The sequence below is a fragment of the Leptodactylus fuscus genome, chromosome 4 (genome assembly GCF_031893055.1).
Source record: "Leptodactylus fuscus isolate aLepFus1 chromosome 4, aLepFus1.hap2, whole genome shotgun sequence".
Classification (NCBI taxonomy): Eukaryota; Metazoa; Chordata; class Amphibia; order Anura; family Leptodactylidae; genus Leptodactylus; species Leptodactylus fuscus.
In genome coordinates, this window is record NC_134268.1 from 72,175,555 (window position 1) to 72,203,053 (window position 27,499).

General features: G+C 40.4%; 1 protein-coding gene across 2 annotated transcripts; it reads right to left on the reverse strand.

Annotated features, from left to right (window-relative positions):
* Positions 1 to 1,223: 1,223 nt before the first annotated feature.
* Positions 1,224 to 12,513, reverse strand: AKAIN1 (A-kinase anchor inhibitor 1). 2 transcript variants are annotated; one of them, XM_075270652.1, is made up of 2 exons: positions 12,342 to 12,513; positions 1,224 to 1,788 (listed from the first exon to the last, which is right to left on the reverse strand). In XM_075270652.1, the coding sequence occupies exons 1-2, from the start codon at positions 12,355 to 12,357 to the stop codon at positions 1,607 to 1,609; spliced, it is 198 nt and encodes a 65-aa protein (XP_075126753.1). In that variant the 5' UTR covers positions 12,358 to 12,513; the 3' UTR covers positions 1,224 to 1,606. The 2 variants fall into 2 exon arrangements, with proteins under 2 accessions (XP_075126753.1, XP_075126754.1); XM_075270653.1 differs by lacking the exon at positions 12,342 to 12,513 and adding an exon at positions 12,066 to 12,157.
* Between the last annotated feature and the right edge of the window lie 14,986 nt (positions 12,514 to 27,499).

The window sequence follows — 27,499 nt, forward strand, 5'->3', positions numbered from 1 at the left end:
CCAGCGTTGATTGGCCGAATGCTATACAGTGTACAGCATTCGGCCAATCAACGCTGGTTCTGCCGGAGGCTCGTCTGTGACGAGGCGGAGTCTAAGATCAGACCACAGCAGTCACCACAACTGCAAGCTGCCAGCTCTCCCGACTAGCAAAGACGAGCCTGCTGCAGAACCAGCGTTGATCAATGCTGGTTCTGCAGGACGAGTAAGGGCTGGTTCACATTATTGCTTGCCTCCCATCCAGAAGGAGTCCACAGGAGGACCCCCGAACGGAATATCAGCGCAACTGCAAGCGCTGGACAGTTAACCACATGGACCCCATAGCATATAATGGGCTCTGTGTGCTTGAAGTACACTGCCCGCATGAATGATTCAATAGTGGTTTCCCCTGAAACGAGCATTTTTTCCCATAGACGATAATGGGATTCGATATTTTATTGAATAGTCAAATATTGAGGCTCTACTCAAAACGAATATTGAATCTCAAATATTTCACTACTCACTCATGTCTAGTGTTTACATGTCTGAATGAGCGGAGCGTAAACTCCATGTGAAGGCTTAGAGATTAGAAAGACAGATGAGTACATCAGACCATGTGAAGAAAATGTGAGTTTAGGTAAAAGGAATTTGGTCAGGGGATTGAAATTTGGAGAACTTTTTTATGCCAGAAAGCAAAAATGTAATTTTTCAAAGTGTAATTTGTCTATATACAATGTTCATGTACATTTAAAGGGATTTCCCATCACAGACTGTTGGTGACTTAACTTTTGTGCATCAATTTCATTGATCTAGTCAATGGGAGTTATGGTAATAGCAGAGAATGCTCGCTCTTACACCATGGGGTCCCTGTTTGGATATAGCCAGTTTTTGGACAGCAACTATTCAAATCTGTATTTTCATATTCTCTGTGGATGATGTAAAAACTCTTACAGAACATTTGTCAAAAAAGAAGGTAATATTTGCAGCAAGGGATAAAAAAAGAGAATGTATATGCAATCTATTTACAGGCATATATATATATTTATAATCTAGCATTATTACTATCAAAGTAACATTGACAAAGGGAATTTTTTTCTTTTAAATATAGAATCTCCCTTTAAAATCCTTGGGATGAAAACATGACATATGGTGTTGTTCTTAAATTAGCTTTATGCTACTGAAATCCAATATGGAAGACAAAATAAAATCATGCGTAATCTGCAAAACTAAATTCTCAATTCTGGCATTCAAATAAATCAAGTTTGATTGTCTAATCTATATAAAATCATTGTTAATGTGACAAATTCATACATTCAGGACCCCGGATTCAAATAAAAATATGACATTGGCAGGATAATATAAGCATTCTGCTAGAATAGTCTGCCTTATCAAACTGAAGCAATTCCATTTCTTACAGCTGGTTTTAAGAGGCACAAAGTCATCCGGGAGTTGTTCTCCTTATACACAGACAGAGTGTATTGCAGCAGAGTTCTGCTTTTAGCTATGACATTCTAATAATGCTTTGCTTTGCTGGAGGGTACAATTGCTCTGCAAATGCTTCTGTAACTAAGGAAAAGCAAGCTTCTCTGATACTGACAAGTGTCAGCCTTTGAGATACGGTCATGCTCATCTACTTCTTTTTATGACTTGAGTTGACTCTTCTTGTTGATAGTGTTTGACCTACACTTATATCTTCTTTCTTCTTGTCTTCTTCAGATATTTGCTGGACTGCTTGTAAAATTACAGTCTCTACAATCTGTTTACTGGCATTTTGAAGCTTTACTTCTTCCGGTTCTTTTCCAAGTTTCTCTCCTAGGACAGAAACATTCAGATGTAAAATGGAACAGATTTGAAAAGGAAATAATCAAATATATATGAAGCGATGCAACCAGATTCTAAGTTCAGAAACATCTCTTTAAAGAAACATGTGAATTCAGGGGAGATAGTGCCAGACTAGCACATATGTATAAATCAATGTTTTAAAATCTTTAGGTTTATTAAAGTTTAAGGATTTTTAACTCCAGCCTTTGGAAATAACTTTTTGTTAAAAAATAAATAAATAAATAAATAAATAAATAAATAAATAAAAAAAAAAATCACAAAAATAAATTGTTCACAAGGTGTCCCATTTCTCGGACTTAAGCTTCCTGTAGCATCACCCCATGAGAAGTTAAGCATAATTATTGAGCTGTTCATGCAACACGTGTATATGTACATATTCGCTATACATTTTTTCAGAATGCCTTCATATAGTCAACTATGCTTCTTTTATACAATTGAAAAAAAGTTATATTAGTATAATGATGCATATGTATGCAAAAATTTACATCCTTCATGTAAACAGGACTCTATGAATATTGTGGTCATAAGCGCTGGAAACTTTCACAAATTATCAATCGAACATAGGGATGAAAGTTAATGTAACCAGAGCCTGGATATATGATGGGCTCTTCTCTGTATACTATTGTAGTATAATAGCATATTTGACAAAGGTTTTTTAAACCAGTTTAATCACATGATCACAATGTCTTCTATGTGCTACCATGTTATGGCACATAGGGTTCAAACAGACCACTCTCTCTTACAGACTGTACCCCAGGATCTCTATTTTTTACACTACCCCATGCCACCCTAGTTATCACACAAATTGCTCCCCACACTGTCCGCACAGAGTGATCTACCATACTTCCATCTAACTCACACAGGTTACTTCCACAGATGAGCGAGTACTGTTTGGTTCAGCCGATCCGAACAGCACGCTCCATAGAAATGAATGGATGCACCTGGTACTTCCACTTTGACGGCAGCTGGCCGCTTAACCCCCCCGCGTGCTGGCTACGTCCATTCATTTCTATGCAAGCATGCTGTTTGGATCGGATGATCCGAACAGTACTCGCTCATCTCTATTACATGTCTTCATCTTTATCACATATATTGATCTCCCATGCTGTCCTTTTCCTTACACAGACTCATTCCCATGTTCACCTTTCTCTAATACAAACTGCTCTCCCATGCTTTCCTCTTTCTCAAACAGACCACTGCTGTCCATTTTCTCACACTGAACAGTCTGTATTTGGCATACACTAAATACAACACCCAACTAGGAACCACTAAATCCACTATAAAGCACAGTTTTTTTTAGCATTAGCCTAAATTGTGTATTCCATTTAGATTTGGCATATACACTTCTCACTAATTCTGTTGACCTGGTTGTTGCAAGAACTGGGAGAAGACGTGTCCCAAACCAGTTCGAACACTGGTAAAGCAGGAAGTCATAGGCTTCCTGCCCTAACACTTTCCAACTTGCAAGCTGCAAACTGACTTAGGCCATCACCTACAAGCTGCGGGAAGCAAAAGGTAATTGTTAGTTCATTACATACCTTTCCCGCCCCCCAGTCTTGCTTATTTGTTAATGCTTCAAGTGCACATGACTTGCCACAGCAACTCACCTACAGCAAAGAGCAAGTGGGGCCAGGGAGCAGTAAGAGGTGAGAGCTGAACTAATACTCACCACTGCATGGGGCATTATATTTTATTGTGACCCTGATGGGGGACATAGATGAAATCCATTATACTGTATGGGAGCAGTAATGGGGTCCATTATACTGTATGTGGACATTGATGGGACCATTATACTTTATGAGGGCAGTAATCCTATAGATATTTTCTAAAGCATTCTTACTTTGCAGTATCTTTTTCACACCATCCTAAAGTTTTTGTTCCATACTACCTATGTATATGAGTGTATAGATATGTATGTGAATATATATGTGATATATAATTGTATAAAACAGTAAGTCAGTATAGACATTTATATGTAACTCTGAAACAGCTGTCTGCAGATGGATGTCTCTTGCTTACGGGAGAGATATTCTGGATTGTCTTTTATCCTAGATCATACTAATAGGTTTCTGGAAAACTGGGAATTGATCTGTAGGGAGCATTCCAAATGGTGGTGCTACAGCAACTATTTATTTTTCCATCAAGAATCACTTATGTGCATATTCTTTTTGCAGAATCCTTAGCAGACCATGTATGGTTTACAAATCCTTGGATAAAAAAAAGATGGTCTGAAAAGGCAATCTCCTAAAGGAGACATAGTACCCTTTCTCTGATGTACGAGTCTCTGGTGGTGGTCTGCCACCTGTCTGATGACTGGGGAGGAGCTGAGCAGCAGAGCTACTACTACTTTTATTTTCTTGTCTTTTCTTTCCCTTGGGTTTGTGAGATTGCAAACCATATAAACTAAAGCTACAAATTACAACATAAAAAGAACAATGTCATTGTTTTGGATCATGCATGCTGGAGTGAAGACTTCAATCTAATAAAACATTTATGAGTGGAATTGAAAAGCTCTGTTTACTTACACTCCCTATGCAACACTTCTAAGTGTTCAAATGCAGATCTCGGTAGGAATTTGTCTCCACATGAAAATAATAAATGTCTGGAAAAAAATGTGTATGTCACAAACCCTGCGGCACAAACTCAAAGCTGAACCTGGAGATTCTGTTGTGGTTTGCACACTGTTTAGGCCCATGTTGGCTGATTATTAGCCCAAATAGGCTTAATCAGTGGGTAGACATCAATGAGACTAATATATGTGTACTCACTAATGGGCCTAGTCAGTGTGTGGCCATCAATAGGCCTAGTCAGTGTGTGTGACCACCAATGGGCTTAATCAGTATGTGACCACCCATGGGCCTAATCAGTATATGTCCACCCATGGGCCTAATCAGTATGTGACCACCCATGGGCCTAATCAGTGTGTGACCACAAACAGTCCTAATCAATATCTGACCATCAATGGGTTTAATCAATTTGTGACCACCCATAGAGCAAGTCAGTGTGTGACCATCAATAGCCTTAATCAGTGTGTGACCACAAATAGTCCTAATCAGTATGTGACTACCAAAGGGCCTAATCAATGTGTGACCACCAATAGGCTTAATCAATATGTGGCCACAAAAGGGCCTAATCAATATGTGGCCACCAATGGGCTTAATCAATATGTGGCCACCAAAGGGCCTAATCAGTATGTGGCCACCAATAGGCTTAATCAATATGTGGCCACCAAAGGGCCTAACCAGTGTATATATACTCTGTGTCTGGCACTGAAACTGCTACCGGTTAAGAAAGGACACTTTTCCCAGCATACTGAAAAAAAAGCTTCACTGACTTAGGCTGCATGCACACGGAGTACGCCGGGCTTGTAAAAATACTCATTCACAGCCGTACACACGAGCGTAGCGGACGGCTCCCAAACACTTCCCATTCATTTCAATGGGAGCGCTCGTAACGCCGGCGTGTGCATGCAGCCTTACACTGAAAACAATGAAACTTCAGTGTGGGCACATTTTGATGTGGATTTCAGTGCGGTAAATATACCCTAAATCCACTGTGAATTTCATTTTAAAATAAAGTGTGAAAGATCCAAGAAGGTGAATAAGATTTGCAGAGATAATAATTGCTGATAATATTTGTGCACTAATGAATGTATCAGTTACACACAATGTGATACAAATGACTAACCTCTACACACAGTCCTAATAAGTGCCAAAGTCTTGTCAGACAGACTAAATGTTTTCTATCATTGGAAAAAAAAACCTTAATAAATAATATATGTGTACAGCACAAGCTCCTCCAGCTTCTGAAACATCACAAACACATCTATTATCTATTACAAACACTGTTAAAACGTCATCTTCTATTATGGGCTCTTTAGGAGTATATGGACAGTTGGAAATATAGTCGTTTAAAGGGGGGGGGGGCTGGTCATTTACTGCACTGAAAGGTCCGTGTGCAGGCACAGTAAAATAAATTAGGAAAATCTTGGCTATGGAAACGGGAGACACAAATCTTACGGCCTATATTACTACACCCCTGTCTATATGTCCTTTAGGACTGTTATGAGCAAGCAGAAAGAGCTGCTGCGTACAGCTTCTCTCATTGAGGTGGACTTAGCCCATTCAGTACTACAGCGTTAAGCCCCCACTTGCCCCCCCCCCCCCACACACACACACGTCCGCAGCAAATAACACTTCTATGATGTAACCAGGATCTACATATAGAAAAGCTACAGGATCTACTACATACAGAAAAGCAGTGGTTCTGCAGAAATACCCGGAAACTGCTTTGATCTGCTTCCACTTGAATACAATAATGGGAGGCAAATTTTGTGTGGAATGTGCTCAGATTTTGAGGTGGAATCTGTCTCAAAAATCATCCAAAGGGAGGGGGCCACACAGTGGCTCAGTGGTTAGCACTGCAGCCCTGCAGCGCTGCGGTCCTGGTGTTCAAATCCCGCCAAGGGCAAAAAAACCATCTGCAAGGAGTTTGTATGTTCTCCTCGTGTTTGCATGGATTTCCATCCCATGTTCCAAAGACATACTGATAGGGAAAAAATGTACATTGTAAGCTCTATGGGGGGCTCACGATCTACATTAAAAAAAAAATTCATCCAGAGGAAGAGCCTAATACATTGGTACTCAACCTGTGGGTCAAGACCCCCTTGGGGTCGCCTAAGCCTATCAGAAAACACATTTCTAATGGTCTTATTAATGAAACACCGCTCCTCTATCCATCTCCATGCCAGCACAACCACATGTAAATGCCCACATATAAGTACCAGCATGATTACATCATCGCGTCAACCCCATCACATACACTTCATACAAATACAGGTGTACGTGACAGGGTTGGCGCCATAATGTACTTATGCGGACCAGTCAGACATGTGTAGAGAATAGCTATTGTGCTTAAAGCACCTACTCTGTTAAAGGCAGCAATATTGGAGGTAAAAAAAAATATAAAAAATAGAAAAAGCTTTAGTTCTGCTCACCTCTACATTGACGTTCATCAGCTTTATAATTCTTCGGGGTGCACGGCAAACACTCTACTCCCTGAGTGACGTCAATATTCAGAATGAAAAAAAGAGATCCTCCGGCAGCTCTCCGATAAAATGTAACTTTTAATGGGACATCATAAAATGACAAAAAGTAATGATGTGAAACATAGAAAAGAGTGGGGAAAAAAAACGCAGATGCGTTTCGGAACCATATTGTAACTTCCTCAGAGCGTGGAGGAAGGAACAATATGGAAGGAAGGAAGGAACAATATGGTTCTGAAACGTGTCTGCGTTTTTAGGGGGTTTATTTTTTCTTTTTCACTCTTTTCTATGTTTCTCGCCAAAATAAAAAGGGGTTAAAAAGATGCATTCACCCCACAACTCAAAGAGCTACGGTGAAGGTTCTCATTGACACAATAATACATTTTTATGGTAACACAAAAAAATAACTTTCCTCTTTATGATGCTGGCAGCATAGCAAAGAATGCCTATATTGCAAAAAATCTCTCATTAGGATGATATAGATGAGTGTAAGCAGAAATGTGCACAACCTGCATTGTTTGGATATTTGCCCTGCTCTCTGCTGTTTTTTTGGGAATGTATATTGCTCCTTCTATGCATACTGTAGATGAGAGTAATATAAGTATAACCAACAATGTGGTGTGCAATCTGCATTTTTGGACATTTCTCCTGGTTTCTATAAATGCATATTCCTCTCTTCATGCACACTGAGTTGATGAGCTCTTCCTGACATGATGTAACAACTGCACTGTGTGCACAGAGCCAATCACATGCCTCCTTCCATTGATGCTGCTCCTTCCCCCCTTATGCTGTCTTTCCAATTTTATATTTGCTGTTTTACACTAGATTAATTTTTTTGGAGACTGAAGTTTCTGGATATGTACACAAAGACTAGACTACAAGCAAGGAAGACTGAAACACAGGTTGCAGGAAAGCATGAAAGATCCAGCACCTCAATATGGTACCAATAAAAATGTCATCTATCCAACAAAAAACCCACATAGCTCTGTTAAAATTTCTCTGAATATGGTCAGACAACAACACTTTTAAAGTTTTTTTTTCTCCGAAGAATCAAGAACCAAAATTGTGGAAAAATATCAACAATCTAAAGGTTACAAGTCAATCTCCTCGAGATCTTGAAGTTCTTTTGTCCACAGTGAGTAACATAATCAAAAAGTTTACAACCCATTGCACTGTAACTAATTTCCCTGGACGGGGATGGAAGAGAAAAATCGATGAAAGGCTGCAACTCAGGATAGTATGGATTGTGGATAAGCAGTCCGATCCAGTTCCAAAGAAATTCAAGTTCACCTGCAGGCTCGGGGTGTATCAGTGTCAGAGCGAAATATCATTGACATTTGAATGAAATAAAACACTAAGGCAGGAGATTCAGGTGGATCCCACTGCTGACACAGAGACATAAAAAGCTAGACTGAAGTTTGCCAAAATGTACTTTAGTGCAGACAGATGAGAACAAGGTAGAGTTTTTTTGGTAATGTACAGGCCAACAAGAAAAGAACACAGTACCAAAAGTCAAATATAGTGGAGGTTCAAAGATCTTTTGGGATTATTCTACCGCCTCTGGCACTGGGTGCCTTGACTGTGTGCAAGGTGTCATGGAATCTGATGATTAGCAAAGGATTTTGAGTTGTAATGTAGGGCCTAATGCCAGAAAGATGGGTTTTCCATCTAGGACATGGGTCTTCCAGCAGGACACTAACTCAAAAGATCCTTCAAAAAGCACCAGAAAATGGATGGAAACAAAGCACTGGAGAGTTATCATGGCTGACAAGGCAGACAATGCTGCTATGTGGCATTTTGATTTACCTAATACCTCTGATGAGCTGTTATTTATTTAACCAGCGGAAACACGTTAAATGGAGGGGCAATTATTCAGCTTATGGGGGAGAAAAGTGTAAGTGTAATGTAAGTTTTCCTCTGGGCATGGTGTACCTAAGCAGGCATATTTAGCTTTAGGTAAAGGTGTACATCAATAGAAGTTGTGCTGTATGGTGTTGGCTTAAACAACTCTAGTCACTCCTTTGGCTACTATCTACACAGAGCTATACAATTCCTATGAAATAGCCCTTGTTCTCACCTACGGATCTCAGCTGGTCGCTGTTAATTGCTCTTGTAGGTGGGTTTACTTTTGAGACATATAACCCACATAAGAGCATGGGCTATCCTAGTGTTACGGTTCTGTCTATATATAAATTATAAATTGACAGAACCTCTTGACTGCGGTAGTAGCTGCAGTCGAGGTCCACAAGCCCTAGGAGGGCGGCCGTCTGCCTAAACAGAGCAGTACTATGTCTGTGCGGCTCTAGTGTGAACAGGGAGCCACACACGTTCACCAGTGAACTTCACTGGGTGAATGTGTCTGCACAGCTCCCAATGTGAACAGACTGCAAGGGGGCTTACACCACTTGGCTTCACTGGCAAGTGTATTTGTGCAGCTTTAATGTGGACTGGTTGCAATGAGGCTTACACCAGTTGGCTTCACTGGGCAAGTGTGTTTAGGCAGCTTCCAAATGTGAACTGGCTGCACTGAGCCTTACACCAGTTGACTTCACTGGGCCAAGGTATTTGTGCAGCTTTAATGTGAACTGGCTGCAATGAGGCTTACACCAGGTGGCTTCACTGGGCAAGTGTGTTTAGGCAGCTTCCAATGTGAACTGGCGGCAACAATGGTTCAACAGTAACTTACTGGGGAACTGCACCTGAGTGTAGGTTGCAGCAAAGGCTGCCAAGGGTTAAATGTCACCCATGGTCAGCAACACAAAGGGCTCCACAAACAGCTTTGGAGCTACAATACTAATAGACAGTTCAATCGGGCTAATTAGTTCCCTACTGGCAGTACCCCGGAATCCTATCTAGAATCCCTGAACTGACAACCTGCCTTTCACAGGAACCTAGCCCTGACCTCCTGTCTCAAAGTTAATAGTCAAAGTGTGAGCACCCGGCGGGCGTCGGCTCACACCATATAAAGGCAAGTCCCCGCCCACAGGGCAGTGGCCATAACCTCACTGGGCATGCCCAGTATGGGCCGAATGGGACTTAGCCTCTGAGCGCCTCCAAAATGTCTGAGCATGCTCAGTAGGGGGAGAATGGGACTTAGCCTCCGAGCGTCTCCAAAAAGTCTGAGCATGCTCAGTAGGGGGAGAATGGGACTTAGCCTCAGAGCGTCTCCAAAAAGTCCGAGCATGCTCAGTAGGCAAAACGCTGGACTTAGTTTCCACAAACCTCACCGTCCGACGCCGAGGGCGAGAGCTGGATCGACCCGCAGGTGGTGCTGTGTGCCGGAAGGAAAACATGTGGGACCCCATCCTAACACCTAGTTGAAAATGCCTCTTTTTGTTTAAAGTGAAGCTATGGGTTATCCCATTCATACACTTGATAAACAGAGCATATAACATTGGGATAATCCCTACTATAGATGACCAATGTCTGGCTTTGTACAATACCAGCAATGACGCGATTATGCTGGATACATAGTGGTTGTGCTATTCCATGCCTTTCACAGGATATTTGTTAGGTGTGTCACATTAGTACATCATATTTCCACCTATTATTTATTACTGTGTGGGACATTTGTGTGATGTTTTTAGTTTGTTTTTCTATTTTCATGAATAAAAGTTAGATTTTCAGTGCTATTTATTATTTTGTTTTTTATTTAGAGTTCTGAAGTGGCCAGCAATGAGTCCAGACCTAAATCCCATTGAACACCTGCTTAAGAGAGATCTTAAAATTGCTGATCGGAGAAGACACCCTTCAAATATGAGAGACCTGGAGCGGTTTGCAAAAGAAGAATGGTCCAAAATTCCAGTTGAGAGGTGTAAGAAGCTTGTTGATGGTTATAGGAAGTGATTGATTTGAGTTTTTTTTTTTTAAGTGTGTGCTACAATCCTAAGAGGAGGGTTCCAATAATTTTGTCCAGCCCGTTATTGGAGTTTTGTGTAAATTATATAATTTTTGGCCTTTTTCCCCTCTGTTGTTTGTGTTGTTCCAATACACACAAAGGAAGCAAACATGTATAACAAAGAATGTAATTGCAATAATTCTATAGGAAAAGTACTTCGCTTTCTGGAAAAATCTCAGGGGTGCCAACACTTATGGCCATGACTGTACATATAAATGTAATACCTTATAGATAGGGGACTCTGATGACTTTCCATTACTGCACTACACACAAAGGAATAATGTCTCACACAAGTACTTATAGGTAAATATCTTCGTCTATATAATTTCATAAACAGAACGTACCATCTCATTGTACAAAGCAGCAACATAAAACTATCAATGTAATCCTACACCAGGCATATACTGTATAATCCCTTCACATGATATGCATTTTAGGACAACAAATGTCCTATTATGCTTTCCTTTTAAATTGACAGTGAGCATCCATCAAAAAGTAATGTATGCCGCGCCATATGCAGAGGTATTATATTACACATGTAATTCTGTGATGCTGTAAGAAAAAAAAAACTCTCAAAAGTAAACACAAGGGCTATGCTGAGCTGAGAGAAACATCTGAGCTTGCAGATAAGACAGATTACATAGTCAATGTGAAAGTAGTAGAATCTCAAAAACGTTTGCTTTTAAGTCATTACATTTAACCTAAAATGAATGCAAAATTAACATTATACAACTCTTACTATCACCTTGAAAACAATATATCGTTCCTTTACAGGAAAACAACTTGATTCTTATTATTAATGAACGCCATTAAATAACGCCAGCAAAGCACTTTTTAACATTTCTACAGTGTTCTGTAAAACATCTGACCTACCTATCTACCAGCTACAAAGCTCCTATTCTATAAAGTTTAGGTGCTGTCATAGTCATCAGCAAAAAGAAGTACAATTTTCATAATATAACTCATAAAATGTTTGTTGTTCATTAATAATATAGCTTATTACATCACATATTTGCATGCTGACCCCTGGCTGTAACCGAACTGACTTTGGCAGGTTGCACAAGTTATTGTGTTAATGTTTGCAATGCAACATGCAAGTCAATCTATTGCATTAGGTTCAGACTATGCAACCTTGCAGAGTTAGATAGACTGTACTAACATAGTTGATAAGCCGGAAAAAAAGACACAAGTTTATCAAGTCCAACCTGCAATTCTACAGTTATATAGAAAATCCCGCTCTACATAAAGCACTATACAAGCTTAACTATAACCTGCATTTGATAACATAGCTAAGAATAGACTTACTCCTATACATTGGTGTGCAGACAAGAGCTAGCTTTCCCCAGCAGCAGTCCCAGGCTTGCTCTCCCAGTATTGATAGGCTTCTTGTTTGTGTTTTTCTGCTGTGCTCTCCTCCCTCCACTGGGAGTCTAGAAGATCACAAGCTCATAGCTTCTAAGTCTGCAAAAGGTTAACTCCCCTTCTTCTCATTTATCTGCTTTTCACTGCCTCGTTCCTCTACCGGGGCACTAAAAAAAGCAGAGCAGAAATGCAAAAGGCCACAATGAAAATGCATTTTACCTGGAGAATACACCATGGTTATTACTATCCGCCTGGAAGCAAGACACTGAGGAGGAAAGGAGACCTTGACAAGGATAGCAGAAAGGAAGGGAAGTGACTTTCAGCACCTCGGACAGTTCCCAGAAATCCAGCTACACCCCTATGGCTCAGCCTGCTCCAGCACTTCCCTGACTCACTGCTCTAGGGAGATCCAGCACCATCACATTACATAGGCTGCACAGACCTCACATCTCCTCTGAATGACAAAGGGTGATGGAGAAGATTAAGTTGTAAAAGGAGCTCATGTTGAGTGCTGATATACCACAGTAGGCGAGCCAGCTAATTGTTTCTAATTATACCAAGGCAGCAGAATTCTATGAGCAAAGTGTGACATTTAGATGTTTAACACCCTAGGTTGACTAACCACTACTTATTACATGCATGTACAGGATGAGGATATTAACTATTAATATGAAATTACTGTGTGCGGTGCACTGACCTTTAGTCTGGCAGTCATCTCAAGAAATGGAATGTCATACTTGTGTAATTAATATATGTGCATATCATATGTATCTGTATGTTCAATTTCCTTTTTTTTCATTACTTCAGCAAAAATTATATTAAATTGAAGTTCTGTTTTACACTGATAAGACAACAGCATATAGTAAAGTTCCCCGTGTAACCGATACACATAATAATCCATTGTAAGTGAGAAATCCCAGGTTATACCTGGCAGGAAAATAACATGAAATTGAAATAAGCTCATCATGAGAGCCCCTTTCTGCAGCTCATTGAAGATATGTGACTGAAGATTATTATCTTAAAGGGGTTTTCTGACCTAAATGCATCTTTAATACTGATGATCTATCCACAAGATGGTATAAGATCTGCGGGGGTCTGACACCGGGACCCCGCACAGATCAGCTGATCTGGATGCCAGAAGCTACAGTAGTGGACAGGGAGAGGAAACAGTCTGCTCTTATACAAGTAATAGGAGTGGAGCTGCAGCCCCATCCATTATTTAGTGGTGGCACTGGGGAATTGCAGCTCTGTCCATTGCTATAGATTCTGACAGTCGGATCAGCTGATCTGTGTCAGAATCCCACACGTCATTGATATCAAAAATACATTTGAAGACAAGAAACTCCTTTAATGGTTCTAGTAGAATAGTAACAGGGAATTTAGAGAATACCAATACTTCGAATAAAAGCAAACACTTTCATTAGGAAGATACAGATAAGTGTTGCATGTAGTGTACCTAGAAATGTATGTTGTACGTATGCTGGAAGCAGCATTATTCACACAGCTTCTCCTAATTAAAAGTTAAATGAGTGAGTGAATGTCACACCATCTTCATCATGAGCGTTTAAAGGGGATGTCCAGTTTCAACAAATAAAAATTTTGTTTGTAAAATGAAAAGTTGTACAATTTTCCGACATACTTTCTCTATCAATTCCTCACAGTTTTTTAAATCTCAAATTGCTGTCATTCTCTTTTTATTTCTAGTAGATAAAATTAATCCCATGTTCTTTGGTGGATGGTCATGTGGCGGACACACAGGTACACAGCGTGTTACAGTCACAGTACAGTAGTCAAACATCTGACATATAATGAGCTGTAGACTTGTGTATCCATCACATCACCATGGACTGGAAGTAAACAAGGAATGATAGTCAAGTGACAGCGATCTAGTGAGGAATTAATACAGAAAATATTCATACTCAACTGTCTCTGGCACTTTGGTATCTGCCACCATTATCCATTTGGGAACATGCCATTCCTTAGCTGGCGACATACCTGCACGGCACATGGTCGCTGAGGTCAATCAGAGGCCTAAGGCATCATTCACATCTGCGTTGGGAATCTATTCGGGGAAGTCCGCATGGGGATCCCCTGAACGGACTATCGAATGCATTGGCAAGCGGTGTGCCATGAAAGCACACTAACCCCATAGACTATAATGTGGTCCGTATGCACCCCCATGCGGTGTCTGCATGAGTTATGTGGAGAGGACAGTAGTTCACAATCTACTTTCCTGTTCATACGACTCATGCAGAGACTGTGCAGAAAGTACACGGACCCCGTTATAGTCTATGGGGTCCGTGTGCTTTCACTGCACAACACTTGCCAATGTGTTGAGTAGTCCGAGGCCTTAGTGGCAACATGAAAGGACCCGGTATGTCAGTATCATCACTGGATCTTTCCAGCCACTACGGAGGTTAATCAGTAAAAGAATTACACACAGTATTGGACTTCCGTCGGCAATGGCATGGTGTACCTGAATGGAGAGTGGTGGCAGAGAGTGGAGCGCTGGGACAGATGAGTATGAATTTTTTATGCTATATATTGTCTAATTCCTGAACAACCCCTTTAAAAAGGGAGCTCCCTCCCTCTGTCAAACACCTTAGATTAACCACAAAAGCTTACAGGTCATGATATTCGTAGACCAACTTAGAGGTTAAAAATATTTTCAGATTCATCCACTTAAACAGCATATGCCTCATTGTGCACTAGGTTGAATGCATTAGGCCATTAGTAATCTTGGGTACTTTACTAGTCACCAGCTGATTCATTCACATATTCATGTACCATACTCCGCTGCCAAATCATTTGGAAACATTGCTCACTTGGTGAGTTTGTTATTGGTTGTGAGTTCTGAAAATTCAAGGTCACTAGTTTTATTCTCACTTAGAACAGGGGTGGCTCTATTACAATTAGGTATTTTATTTCATTACTACCTTTTCACCTTATTTTCCAGTTTGCATGAGATTCAATGTTGATTATGGCCTCAAAAATAAAAAAAAGGACCACTCACAGGTTTTTATAATAAGAGTGGGATCACACGTTGGGAATTTGCTGTTTTCTTTTTCTACAAATCACAGAAAAGCTATAATGAAACTTCAACAGAAGTCCGGTTACCAAGTGTTAATACCTTTCTACACCAATATCAATCAGTGGCTGTATATACATTGTCAAGTACGTACTGTCCTAGCACATGACGTGCCTGCAAGGGCTTAGTTTACTCCACTCACATAATCTTGCACTCACCCATCGCTCAGGTTGCATATTGAGCATAAGTCACACCCTAACACCAACTAAGGGAGCCCTCACACGGAGTTTACGCTCCGCTCATTCTAAATGCAAACTCGATCAGAGTGAGCGGCGTAAAAAACAGATCCCATTGACTTCAATGGGTGCCGGCATCCGCGCGTATCACATTGAAAGCAATAGGTAAAAAAGCCTCTCATTGATTTCAATTGGTAGCGTGCATATGCCGACACCCATTGAAGTCATTGGGATCTGTTTTTTACGCCGCTCACTCTGATCGAGTTTGCATTTAGAATGAGCGGAGCATAAACTGAATGTTTAATGAATGTTTAATGCTTTTGATAGGGGTAACTTGTTGTAACTGGAATACCCATTTAACCATGCCACTGGGCAGTTCAAATGGTCTTTTACAAACTTACAGCTGCCACATATAAAACAAAAATAATTAAAATGACCAGTATATACATTTTGGGACTTTCATCACATACACATTGTGTGTACTATATTTAGCCTTAACCCTTAAGTACTATCATGGTGTCTATCATAATGATATGTGTATGATAGTGGTGTATGATAGACACCATGATAGTACTTAAGGGTTAATGACTTAAAGGGGTTGTTGCACCAAGTAGCTTCATCACCTATCCATGTGACAGTGCTTGCTGTTTCCATTGGCCCCATAGAAGTGAATGAAGCAGCAGTGTTCAAGCATGACCGCCGCTCCATTCAAACTCTACTGATTTTTGGGGCCCCTGTGATGGGGCCCTCAGAAATAAGACACTTAGAAATTTCTTATGGATAAGTAATGTATGTCCTTTGAAGAATAAGCCTTTTAACGTGAGATCATGTAAAGATGAACAATCCCTACTGTGATCTGTAATTTATACTATGAGGAAGTCACCAACATGTAGCAGATGGAAGAGTTTATCCTTTTGCTAATTCGCAGTTAGGTTATATTCACACAAAGATTTTTACAAGCTGAAAAAATCTGCTTCAGGAATTAGGAAACACTTTATTGACCTATTTTTTTACATGATCCATTGCTTTGCAGGGTTTTTGTTGTTTTTTTTAACATGTCTTTTTGCTCTAATACACTGTCTGGACCTGGAAACTACACTTTAAAAAATACTAGCAGTTTTTGAAAAAACATGTCAAAAACCACATCAAAGACTGCTCACAGACCGGCTACTAATAAACTTCTAATAATTGAGGCTACCCAAGAATATACTATGACCAGTATGTAAAGCACTAGCCGTAATACTTTCCCCCATCTGTATCTATATTTAGAATTTTGCAGTGACTGTTGAAATTATCTGCTGGGATTGCAACAGTTTCCAAAAAGATGGCATAAAATGTAGAATACAAATAAAGCATATGCAGTTAAAAGATAAGCAGATGTATACAACATTGGAATACAGTGTTATTCTAAGCCCCACGTCTGTCATGAATGAAAAGTGCAGATAAATGATGCGAATAGAAAAAATTGGAAAGCCAAGTATTATCAGTTAGAAAAATATTAACGGGAACCTACCGCTTCACCGAGCATGTTCAACTCTTACCATCGTGTTACAGAACACGTTATAAGCAACATGTATGCCATATGTATGTTTTGTAGGTTGGGAGAAAAACACCAGAGGTATATTGTTTTATCATTTTAATAGTAACTTATTAACTAAATTTTATTGCTATTATGCATAGACTCTTAGAATGGAATATGTATAATGTTACTTTTATTTATCAAAAAACCACCAGCCTATCATTTCCCATACCTAAAAAATCCAGGGTGTATTTAGCAGGTAAGGGGAAAGAGGGTGTAGTCCCATCAGTCTTCCACATGGGAATTCAGAACCAATGAAGGGTGCTCCTTGTCTACAGACATAACACTTCTTGCAAACAAGGCAAGGTTAAAAAAAAAAAAAAAAAAAAGTTACACAAAGGGACTATAAGGGCCCGTTCACATGGAGTAAACATGCGTGTATTTTGGCAAAATACGTGTCGGGCGTTCCGGTCTTTGGTAGGCATATTCATTATTATTTTTGCAATATATTGTGTTCAAAGTCTTTCATTTGTTAATCTTTGTGTCATGCCTCACTTGTAATGTCTTTTCAGCCTTGCACTCACTTCATTATTTAGCTACCATGCTTCCACTTGTGTATATGGCTACATGTGTGTATTCCTTTATGCACCTACACTGAGTTCTATCTCTATTTAGGGGTATTGCTACTATATTTATTTTTATTTTTGTGCATATACTTTTCAGCTAGCTGACACATTATAATAATATTACTGTTTTATACACTTTGTTAAACTTTTGCATGTTTATATTTTACTGTCTATTGTTGCCTGCCACTCACCGGATTTTTGTGATGTGTTGGTCCTCCTATATCTAGCCAGTATTTTTGATATTTATATGAACTACAATTTTGGTGTTTTTTTTATATTTGATTATTAATAAATACAATATTTTTATGGTGACCCTGTCTTTTGACAATTTTTCCCTTTATTATTAAAGGGGTATTCCCACGTCGCATACTCACCAGTCTTCACTGCTGTAAAATCTTCTTTCTTCCTGGTTTCTTGGATCATTTGTTGGGCGGGGTTTCACATGCAACCTGCCGTTTAGCTCCGCCCCAAAATTAGCGGCTGAAGGGCCTGTGATGTCATCAAAGGTCCTTAAACAACACTATATGCACAATATTGGACTATGAAGTACAGGCAGGAACAACTCCATTCTGTGTTACATACAGAGACTGCCTCTGCCATAATAAACACAATTGAATTAGCTAGCCTGATAACTGAGAGAACAGAAGATGTTCAGAAATGAAAGCAGCTCCTCTCCCCTATCTGAGATCAGGAAGCTAGGTCACGTGGTGTAGACACAGGAATAGCTAGAAACACAGGCTCGCTCCCGTGCACTTAGCCCCTCCTCCCTCCCCCCTGAGAGCAGCAGATACATCACTGGACTTTTGAGCCGATAAGTCAAGGGCTGTGTCAACAATGAATTGAATAAAGTAAGATAGTGGACACACAAAGCAGTTTTGCTGAAGCAGTGTATTTAGGAAAAGTCTTGCATCTACATTAACAAGCAGTATAGATAGGATCCTTGTGATGGGACAACCCCTTTAAGTCTCATCTAAATCCAGCCTCTGTACTGTATAGCAGAGTAAGGCTCTATTCAAATCACATCCATTTAGCAGATCTACGTAATGGATGCAAAAAACAGAAATTGACAAATTCAAAATGGATGCCCACCCATTTACATAGAGATCAATGTTTAAAAAAAATCAGTTTCTGTCTGATTTTTTGGAGGGACACATAAGTACGGTATACTAGGTTTTTTAGTACATCCAAAAAAAACCCAGAAATAAAAAGATTTTTTTTTTCAAATATGGATCTCTATATGTTTTTGCATCCATTAAATAGGTATAAAACATGCTCTCAATGGAGCCTTACTTGTCTTTCATTCTTGTATTGTATTTGTCTCACTACTGCCATCCAGTGGTTTAATCTGGCAACTATTGGACACTCAGGCCTATCTATCTGTTTATTTGATGTTCATGGCGGTCCCCATGTCCACTGTTTGCACTGCCTATATCTTCATTCCCGGTTTCTGAACATAGCCTTTATGCAAGATGAATGTAATTGTCTCCATCTAGGCAACCACAATTGGAACAGGTACAACATATGCCAGCTCGCTCTAGAGGAGCTCAAATAAAAACCATAAAGTCTCCACTTGGCGTACTTTACCTGAATTGTTTTGAACACCACATATGCCAATCATGGCCAACAGCAATTTGTCGCATGGACATAAAACCTCTCTAACAACCTCAGAACTAGACATCCCAGCAGACCACCCTGCAATGGGTCTACACCCTGCTGAAGTTGTTCTTCACCAAGGTAGAGGCAGACTTTGCTAAACAATTGACAGAAGTCAGAAACTCAGAGTCTACAGGGTCAATGACTTTGCAGATGTAAGATTGCAATTTGATGAACACATTCATAAATTTGACTTATTAGAGCTAAAGTTCAAAGAACTGGAAAACAGTCTCAAATACCTGCATACAAGGCATGTCTGAGGTCATCACTGCACTAAAAGATACAGTGCTAAATCTCTTTCAGGTCTTGTTCCCAAATGGATGGCATAAATACGGCTCTCGGATGCCCCTCAAAAAACCCAAACCTCTCCAGAGACAATATTCACAAATAGCATATTCCTGAGTGAGGGACCAACTGTTGACTTCAAACTTTTCACAGCCTTGACACCAGTGACTCACATTCTACAAATTAGTACATTTTGTAAAGGATTAGTTCCCTTATCTTGTTCATCCCCAAACCCAAAAAAGACCACAAGTCCCTAACTGACTGTTCCTAGCTGTAATCCAATCTCACTTTTTAACCTTGATGTCAAGACTTTTTCCATTATCTATGCCTCACGTCTCAGTGTCTGTCTTCAGTCTTTGGTACACTTGGATTAGGTTGGCCTTAGCTCAGGACAATGCCCTAAAATCGCTGTTTTTGTAAATATGCAAATTAGCTCTTTAGAGCAATGATGATGTCACTGTTGCTGCAAAAGGTAGGCTGCAATGACACTTTCATTGTGTTAAATGCATTGATAACTCGATTGGGGGATAGAATCACAAGAGGAAAACACTGTTTGAATTAGGAAACCCTTTTATATCTATTTGCAATATTTTGGATTCTGTTGACAGTCTCCCCAGTCTCCCTTTAATACATTATCAATCTGTCCTTTAAGTTCACCATATTTTTCCATTTTCTGAATTCCCTTACACAACACTATTCAGTGCAACTAACTTTGAGAAGCTCTGCCTCTATCAAGATCAAGTGGAACACTTATTTTTTCAGCATCCTGCTTCAGTCTCTTCCTCCCATTGAACACAATCGGAGGCCAATTTGCCACTGATTTTGAGGTGGAATCTGCTTCAAAATCAGCAGCAAATTTCCCTATGTGAATTTACCCTAATATAACCAAAATTATGAAACTGACACTTCTGATAACTACAGATATTTTTCTATAACATGTATAGACACAGGTACACCATACAGCTATAATCTATAGCAGTTGTGGAGAAAGTGGCATGGGGATATGGAGAGTTATCTGGGTAAATGCACAGCAGGATAAGACAAGTGTTTTATTGAGATTAGACGAAACAACCCAGCCACAAAGTAGAGGAGAAGTTAGAGATAACCTCAAATAAAAACAGCATTCCTCAATATTGTCCAGGACACTCATGTACATATCAATTTCCATTATTGTCTGGAGGGCATTTACATCAGCAGCTAAGCAAAAAGAAGTAATGGTACTTCTAAGTATCCCATGGATATATTATAAATCTGTATAGTCGGGAAACACTTTAAGAATTAAATTTCACAGCTAAACTACAAATTACAAAATGTCTTATATTTTCACATACTGATCGTATTATTTTATAAAGTAAATGATAATGTAGTATGAAATAAGCTGTCAGGCACTCTTACTGCAAAATGTATATGCATGATTCACAAACGTATGCAAGTCAGAGATATTTAAATGCAGTAGACATATTCACATTATTTTTTCATTGAAACTATTATGTGATAAAAATCATTTTAGTAATTGGCCTAAATTCAACCATTTGTCTTCTGCAGTCTGCATGTGTTCTCACGCATTGCAGGCTTCTCAGACCCAGATTGAAATTTGTCAGATGGGCCTGAACTCTCCTGAGCATTTTATTTGCTTGGAAAGATGTCAGCTGAAAGAGAATCTACCACCAATATCACTTTTTTATGCATATTGAAAGCGCCATATAGGGATCACAATGTAAATTTTCTTTTTCCCTATCAGTATGTCTTTGTAGTATGGGAGGAAATCCAAGCAAACACGGAGAGAACATACAAACTCCTTGCAGGTGTTTCTGGCAGGATTCGAACCCAGGACTCCATTGCTGCAAGGCTGCAATGCTAACCACTGAGCCACCATGTTGCCCCCACACCAATATCACTTCTAAATCACTTACCTACATATAATATATACGTATATAATCCATGTATAGGGGCTGTTAGTAGCTTCTAAGTGTACCCAAGTTGCGGTCATATCTGCCAGAGCAACTGTTTTCAGCTGTGTTTACGTCACTACGTCGTTACATGTCACTACCTATCAATCTTTATGTTAGGGGCAGGGGCGTAACTACCATAGAGGCAGCGGAGGCGGCTGCCACAGGGCCCGGGCCACTAGGGGGCCCGGTGACAGCCGCTACCGCTGCATTTTAAATTTTTTTTTTAAATTGGCCGTTACGGGCCCTATTTACTTGCCGATCCTGGATATAATACTGTGTGCAGGGGCCACTATGGGACATAATACTGTGTGCAGGGCCACTGAGGGACATAATACTGTATGCAGGGGCCAATATGGGGACATAATACTGTATGCAGGGCCACTAAGGGACATAATACTATATGCAGGGGCCACTATGGGGACATAATACTGTGTGCAGGGTCCACTATGGGGGGATAATACTGTGTGCAGGGGCCACTAATGGACATAATACTGTGTGCAGGGCTTACTGAGGGACATAATAGAGTGCGGAGGAGGGGGTCGGTCGAGGTCTTTGGCGTCGGTTGGGGGGGGCCATGTCAAAAGTTCGCCACGGGGCCCCACCATTCCTAGTTACGCCACTGGTTACGGGGTGTCACTGATTTGGACCATCTATAATGGGATGCACGGCAGGCATGACCACATACAGGGAGCACCATACAGCTTATTTGTATTAGGATTAGAAATCGATTTGCATCACAGCAAGATACAAAAGCATATGCTTACTAACATCCACTACAACAGCATGGGAATTGCTTAGAAGTGATTTTAGCAGTGGTAAACTCCCTTAACCCCTTCCCGATATCTGACATAATAGTAAGGTGAATGTCAGGTGGTTAAATATGAAGGCAACTAGACCCCTATTAGCCACTCGATTTCTGCTGTATGATACAGCACTAAAGCCCACGATGAGTGCCAGAACATTAACCCCCTCCCTTCCCTCCAGCACCTTGATCAAAGCTGACTGAGGCGCCATTTTACTTGAGGCAAACTCCAGGGCTAGCGTCCCATTACCATGACAGCAGGGAGCCTTTTGTCATTACCTTCTATTGTTATTGTATTGTTATTTTGCACTGCATTAGCATTGTAATGCATTTGATCAATGATCAGACCCCCTTAGGTTAAAGTCCCCTAGAGGATCTAATAATTGCAATTAAAAAAAGTATAAAAATATATAAAATTCAAATCACCACCCTTTTCCTAGAACACATATAAAAGTACTTCAATACTATGAAGCACATAGGTATTTACTATGGGTAATGCTATGAACACATACACACTAGGTATTTCAAATAAAAGGTTTGTCATTTCATTGTTACACAGTACATAGCACTCACATTGGGGTTAGACATGCTGCTGTTTAGGAACTGTGAAGTCAAGGATCGCAGTTTATCGGACAGTTATTGGTCTTACAAAGCTTCCATAAGCTGGCTGGACTAATTATGCAATAATCTTGTTGAAAACCAATTAAACAATTTAATTACATGGGCTTATGACCTAGGAACTTCCGTTTCAATTAATTTTAGACAAGGTGAAGCAAGGAGTTAATGAAATAGCTAATGCTTAGAAGACAATGCTTGGATCTCTGACTGAAGTCTGCTTAATGGGAATGTGTTACTAGAAAATGACTAAGCTTTTATGTTAAAACATATTTTTAGAGAATATTTTATGTTTCTTTTCATTTCCATGTTACTATCTATATTTTTTCCTACAAGTAGTAAATCGAAGCCAGTCTGCCCAGAAAGCCTAATAAAACACTTTCTGTAGAGGCTTTCCTTATAGCAGTCAACTCCTTTACATCTAAGACAGGATTACAATATAAGATAATACCTTTATACAGCGGCGGCCAAAAAAACCGCACCATTTCACAAAACGTATTGATTGTAGTGAAAATGATTTCTTGTCTTTTTCCATTTCTATCCTCTTCTCTCTTGTATGACGAGTATTTGGCAATTTTGTACGTCACGTGACATTTTTCAGTCGATTTCGTAGTAGGAGGTATACATATCATCTGCAGGGACTCAATTTATACGCATCACATACATTTGACAAAATCCACTGGTGGTAAATTTTTTTTGGCCGCCACTATAGATAACATCATGGATTCATCATTGCTTCCACTACTTACAATAGGCGATGTCACAGTTCACCTACTCCAGATCCCTGCACAGAGCATGTCAGAAAAACGCTCCCATAGATCTCAATGAGTTGGCTGCAGTGGGGGAAGGTGTAGAAAAGAGAAGAGGATGCCGCATAACGCTACATAGGTAGGACGTGAAAGATGACACGGCTGTGCTCTGTGGTGAAAGTATACGCCTCCAGTGCTCCCTGAGAAGATTGAAGAAATGGGAGTTTATTTAAAATCTATAGGATGCATTTGAACAACAAAGGTACTGCTGGAAAAGCCTTTATAAAGACTACAATACATGGTGTTAAGTTAAAAAAATAAAAAGTTTTTGCCAATAATAGATTGTCTTTAAATAAAATCAGCAACAGAATGATTACAACAATGGCATCCTATTGATGTACCACACTGGAATGCTGAAGGGCTCTTTAGAATGGCCCATTCTTTTTCAAATGTTTGTAAGGCCGGGACCCCATGCATCGTAAATGTAATGTAAATTTGTGTTAATTGCAGCATGTCAGTCATACCAAAGGAAATGCTGACAGTCTCCGTATCGGTATAATGGAAGCAGAAAGTGTTTTGCTGCTGCCTTTTTCCCGCAATTCTTTTTGGCTGTGGCCCAGTACGTGGGGCCTTAGCCTAAATGGAGACTGCATGACTAGGTGTTAGATTTTATCCATCTGTGCCAACGGTACTGAATGAAACTCCTGAAGTCAGAGATTAATATGTGTTTCCTAATACTCTTGTCCATTTAGTGTAGTTATGAGTTCTACAGATCAGATTCGTAACTATTGGATATTTATGGCATATATTGTGGTGTCAGGCACCACTTGTATATTTTAGCAGCATGTATATTTCCTTCTTCACCTGATTCCTGGCCATTGTTAAAGATTTGTTCATAATAACATGTCTATGCACCAAGATTCCCATCCCGTTGGTGCCCCCCAGACAGTATTTGTGCCCCTTTTGTGCCACAGCCTCCTCCATAGACTCCCTTTTTAACTATATTCTGCTGACCAACTGCCTCTTTTGTCACTGAAAGGTTACCGTATATACTCGCATATAAGCCGACTTTTTCGGCACAGTTTTTACGCTGAAAAAGCCCCCCTCGGCTTATGCTTGAGCCAGGGTCCAACTCAAGGTCATTTTGTTAATACAAATGCATTGATCAAGGGCTCGATCGGTTCCTTAACCAATGCATTTGCATTGGCAGAATGAGGCAAAGAACACAGGACCTTAAAGGACCTGCATAAATTAAACAAAGGGGGAGGTCCTTTAGTGCTACAGTAATGCTATAGGACACTCCCCCTTCTCTAGCAAGAGAGATGAAAGCCCGGGAGGAAGGAGGCCCCTGCTGCTGCCTTGCACCGAGGAGAGGAAGCTACAGCAAAGTGAAAGTAAAACACACAAGTACCTCCTGTAGTGTTGTAGTGAGGATGCCGGTCTTCTGGAATAACTCCACTATGAGATGGTTACTCTTGTAGATCAGAACACTTTATTCCATGCTCCATCATGGCTCCCTGTCTAACAACTCCTCCCCCTAAGCTCAGCTCCTCCTCCATTACTACCTCACTGTTGCTAGGCAGACAAAGCAGAATAAGTAAGCAGAACAGAACATACAGAATATACTTATAACAACATCACATCTCTCCCCTTCTTATAAAAAAAAAAAAAAAATGCAAACATTATAAATGAACAATAAATAAAAGGTCCGAACTGAAAAGAAAATTTTACTGCAGAACATAGTCCCTGAGGTGCGTTGGTGGCCTTCGACTTATCCTTGTCGGGTAGCGTTGAGACATCTCGTTATCAGAAACAGTCTGTGAATTTTCGGTATCTCTTGTTGGTGTTGCTGAACCAGTTGTACCTGGTGAAATTTCCTCATCATCTGTCTCCTCTGCACTTGCTCCTGGATTGTAGACACGAAGCTTTTTAAAATGGGAGACATTTCGTGTCACTTGATGACCCTGGCGTTGAGCAGTAACCATGGTACCTTTGACATGTGTGACTTGAAAGGGTTCTGGATGATAAGGGGATGATAACTTGTCACCGGGTCTCAGCCTTTTAACAAGGACCCAGTCTCCCACATCCAGCTGTTTGAAGCGACAACTTCTCTTATCTGCATATCTTTTCATCCTGCCTTTGGCAAGGGAATCATTGAGGACCAATGGAGTCTGGACGTGAACTACTGGGATGTTTGGAAGCTTAATGCGCAAAGGCCTGCCGAAAAGCGCAGTCGCTGGCGGAGTTCCTGTAGTAGAGTGTGGGGTGGCTCTGTACTGTCTAAGGAACCTGTACAATTCTTGCTGCAAATCCTTGTGTTCCATGGTAGCAATCCGAAGAGTTTTGTTGATTGATTGCATGAAGCGCTCCACTTCACCATTGGCTTGAGGCCAGTAAGGAGTTATTTTCCTGTGGTTAAAACCAAGATAAGTTGCAAAAGACTGAAAATCTGCACTATTGAAAGGTGGCCCATTGTCAGTCTTCACTGTTTCAGGTATGCCATATGCAGAAAAGATTTTGTCCAGTTTTGGTATGACAGCTCTTGCAGAGGTGGTGGAAACGGGTTCAATGACTGGAAACCTAGAAAAATCATCTATGACAACCAGTAAATAGGAATGATCTGGCAAAGTGCAGAAATCAACACTCACAGCAGTCCATGGATTGTCTGGCAGAGGTGTCATTTGTACTGGTGCTCGGCTATGGTCCACCGTAGTTGCTTGGCAAGGTATACATGTGGCAATAAGTGCTTCCACTTGTTTATCTAGTCCAGGAAACCATACTTTCTCCCTAAGTAATTGCTTTGTTTTAACTATACCTTGATGGGCCTCATGGGCCAGATCGATCACTCTACTCTGAAGTTTCTGAGGAATGACCAGGCGGTTGTCCCGCAGTAGTATGTTTGAGTCAGATACAGAAAGAGAGTGTCTTGCATTAAAGAAGGCCTGCAAATATGCTGTTTGGCCCTGCGGTTGAATACGAGTCTCAGCTAGAAAAGAGTTCCAGTTCTTAGACCGAACAGTGTCAATTACCAACTGAAGTTGGGGATCAGAATCCACCGCATGTTTAATTTCTTCGAGGGTCATTGCTCTTGGCACAGAGTGTGTAACAATGAAATTTACATGCTCCTCAGCTAAGACAGTGGCAGGCAAGTCGTCTTTGGTAGACTGTGGTGAAGGGTGTCTTGAAAAATAGTCTGCAGGGTTCCCAGCTCCTGCCTCATATCTCAAGTGAAAGCGATAGTTCTGCAGGCATAGTAGCCAGCGTTCAAGTCGTGGGGGTGGCTTTGATGAATGTTTATTGAAGATTGGAATGAGAGGTTTATGATCACTGACCACTGTGAATGGACGACCAAAGAGGTAAAGATGAAAATGAAGGCATCCCCATACAACTGCGAGAGCTTCCCTCTCAGTTTGAGAATAGCGCTGTTCCGTTTCTGTTAAAGCCTTGCTCGCATAGGAGACTGTGGAGATACTGCCAGTTTTGGACACCTGAGTTAAAATTGCACCAAGGCCGACAGGACTGGCATCCACAATGAGCTCAGTAGACTTTAGTGGGTCAAAATAGGCCATGACCGCGTCACTAGAAAGACTGGACTTAAGTGTATCAAAAGCTGATTGATGTTCAACTGTCCATGACCAAGGAGTATCCTTTTTAGTGAGTTGTCGTAGGGGTTCAGAAACAGTAGCCAGATCAGGTATGAATCGTCCACAGTATGTGACCAGACCAAGAAAACTTCGAACATCTGAGACATTTTGTGGCTGGCTAGCAGAGGTTATGGCTGCTACTTTCTCAGGGTCTGCAGAAACACCATTTTCAGAAAAAATGTAGCCAAAAAAATTCAATGACGTCTTGTTGAACTCGCATTTTGATGGATTAACAGTTAAATTGCAGGTTTGCAGTCTCTGAAAGACT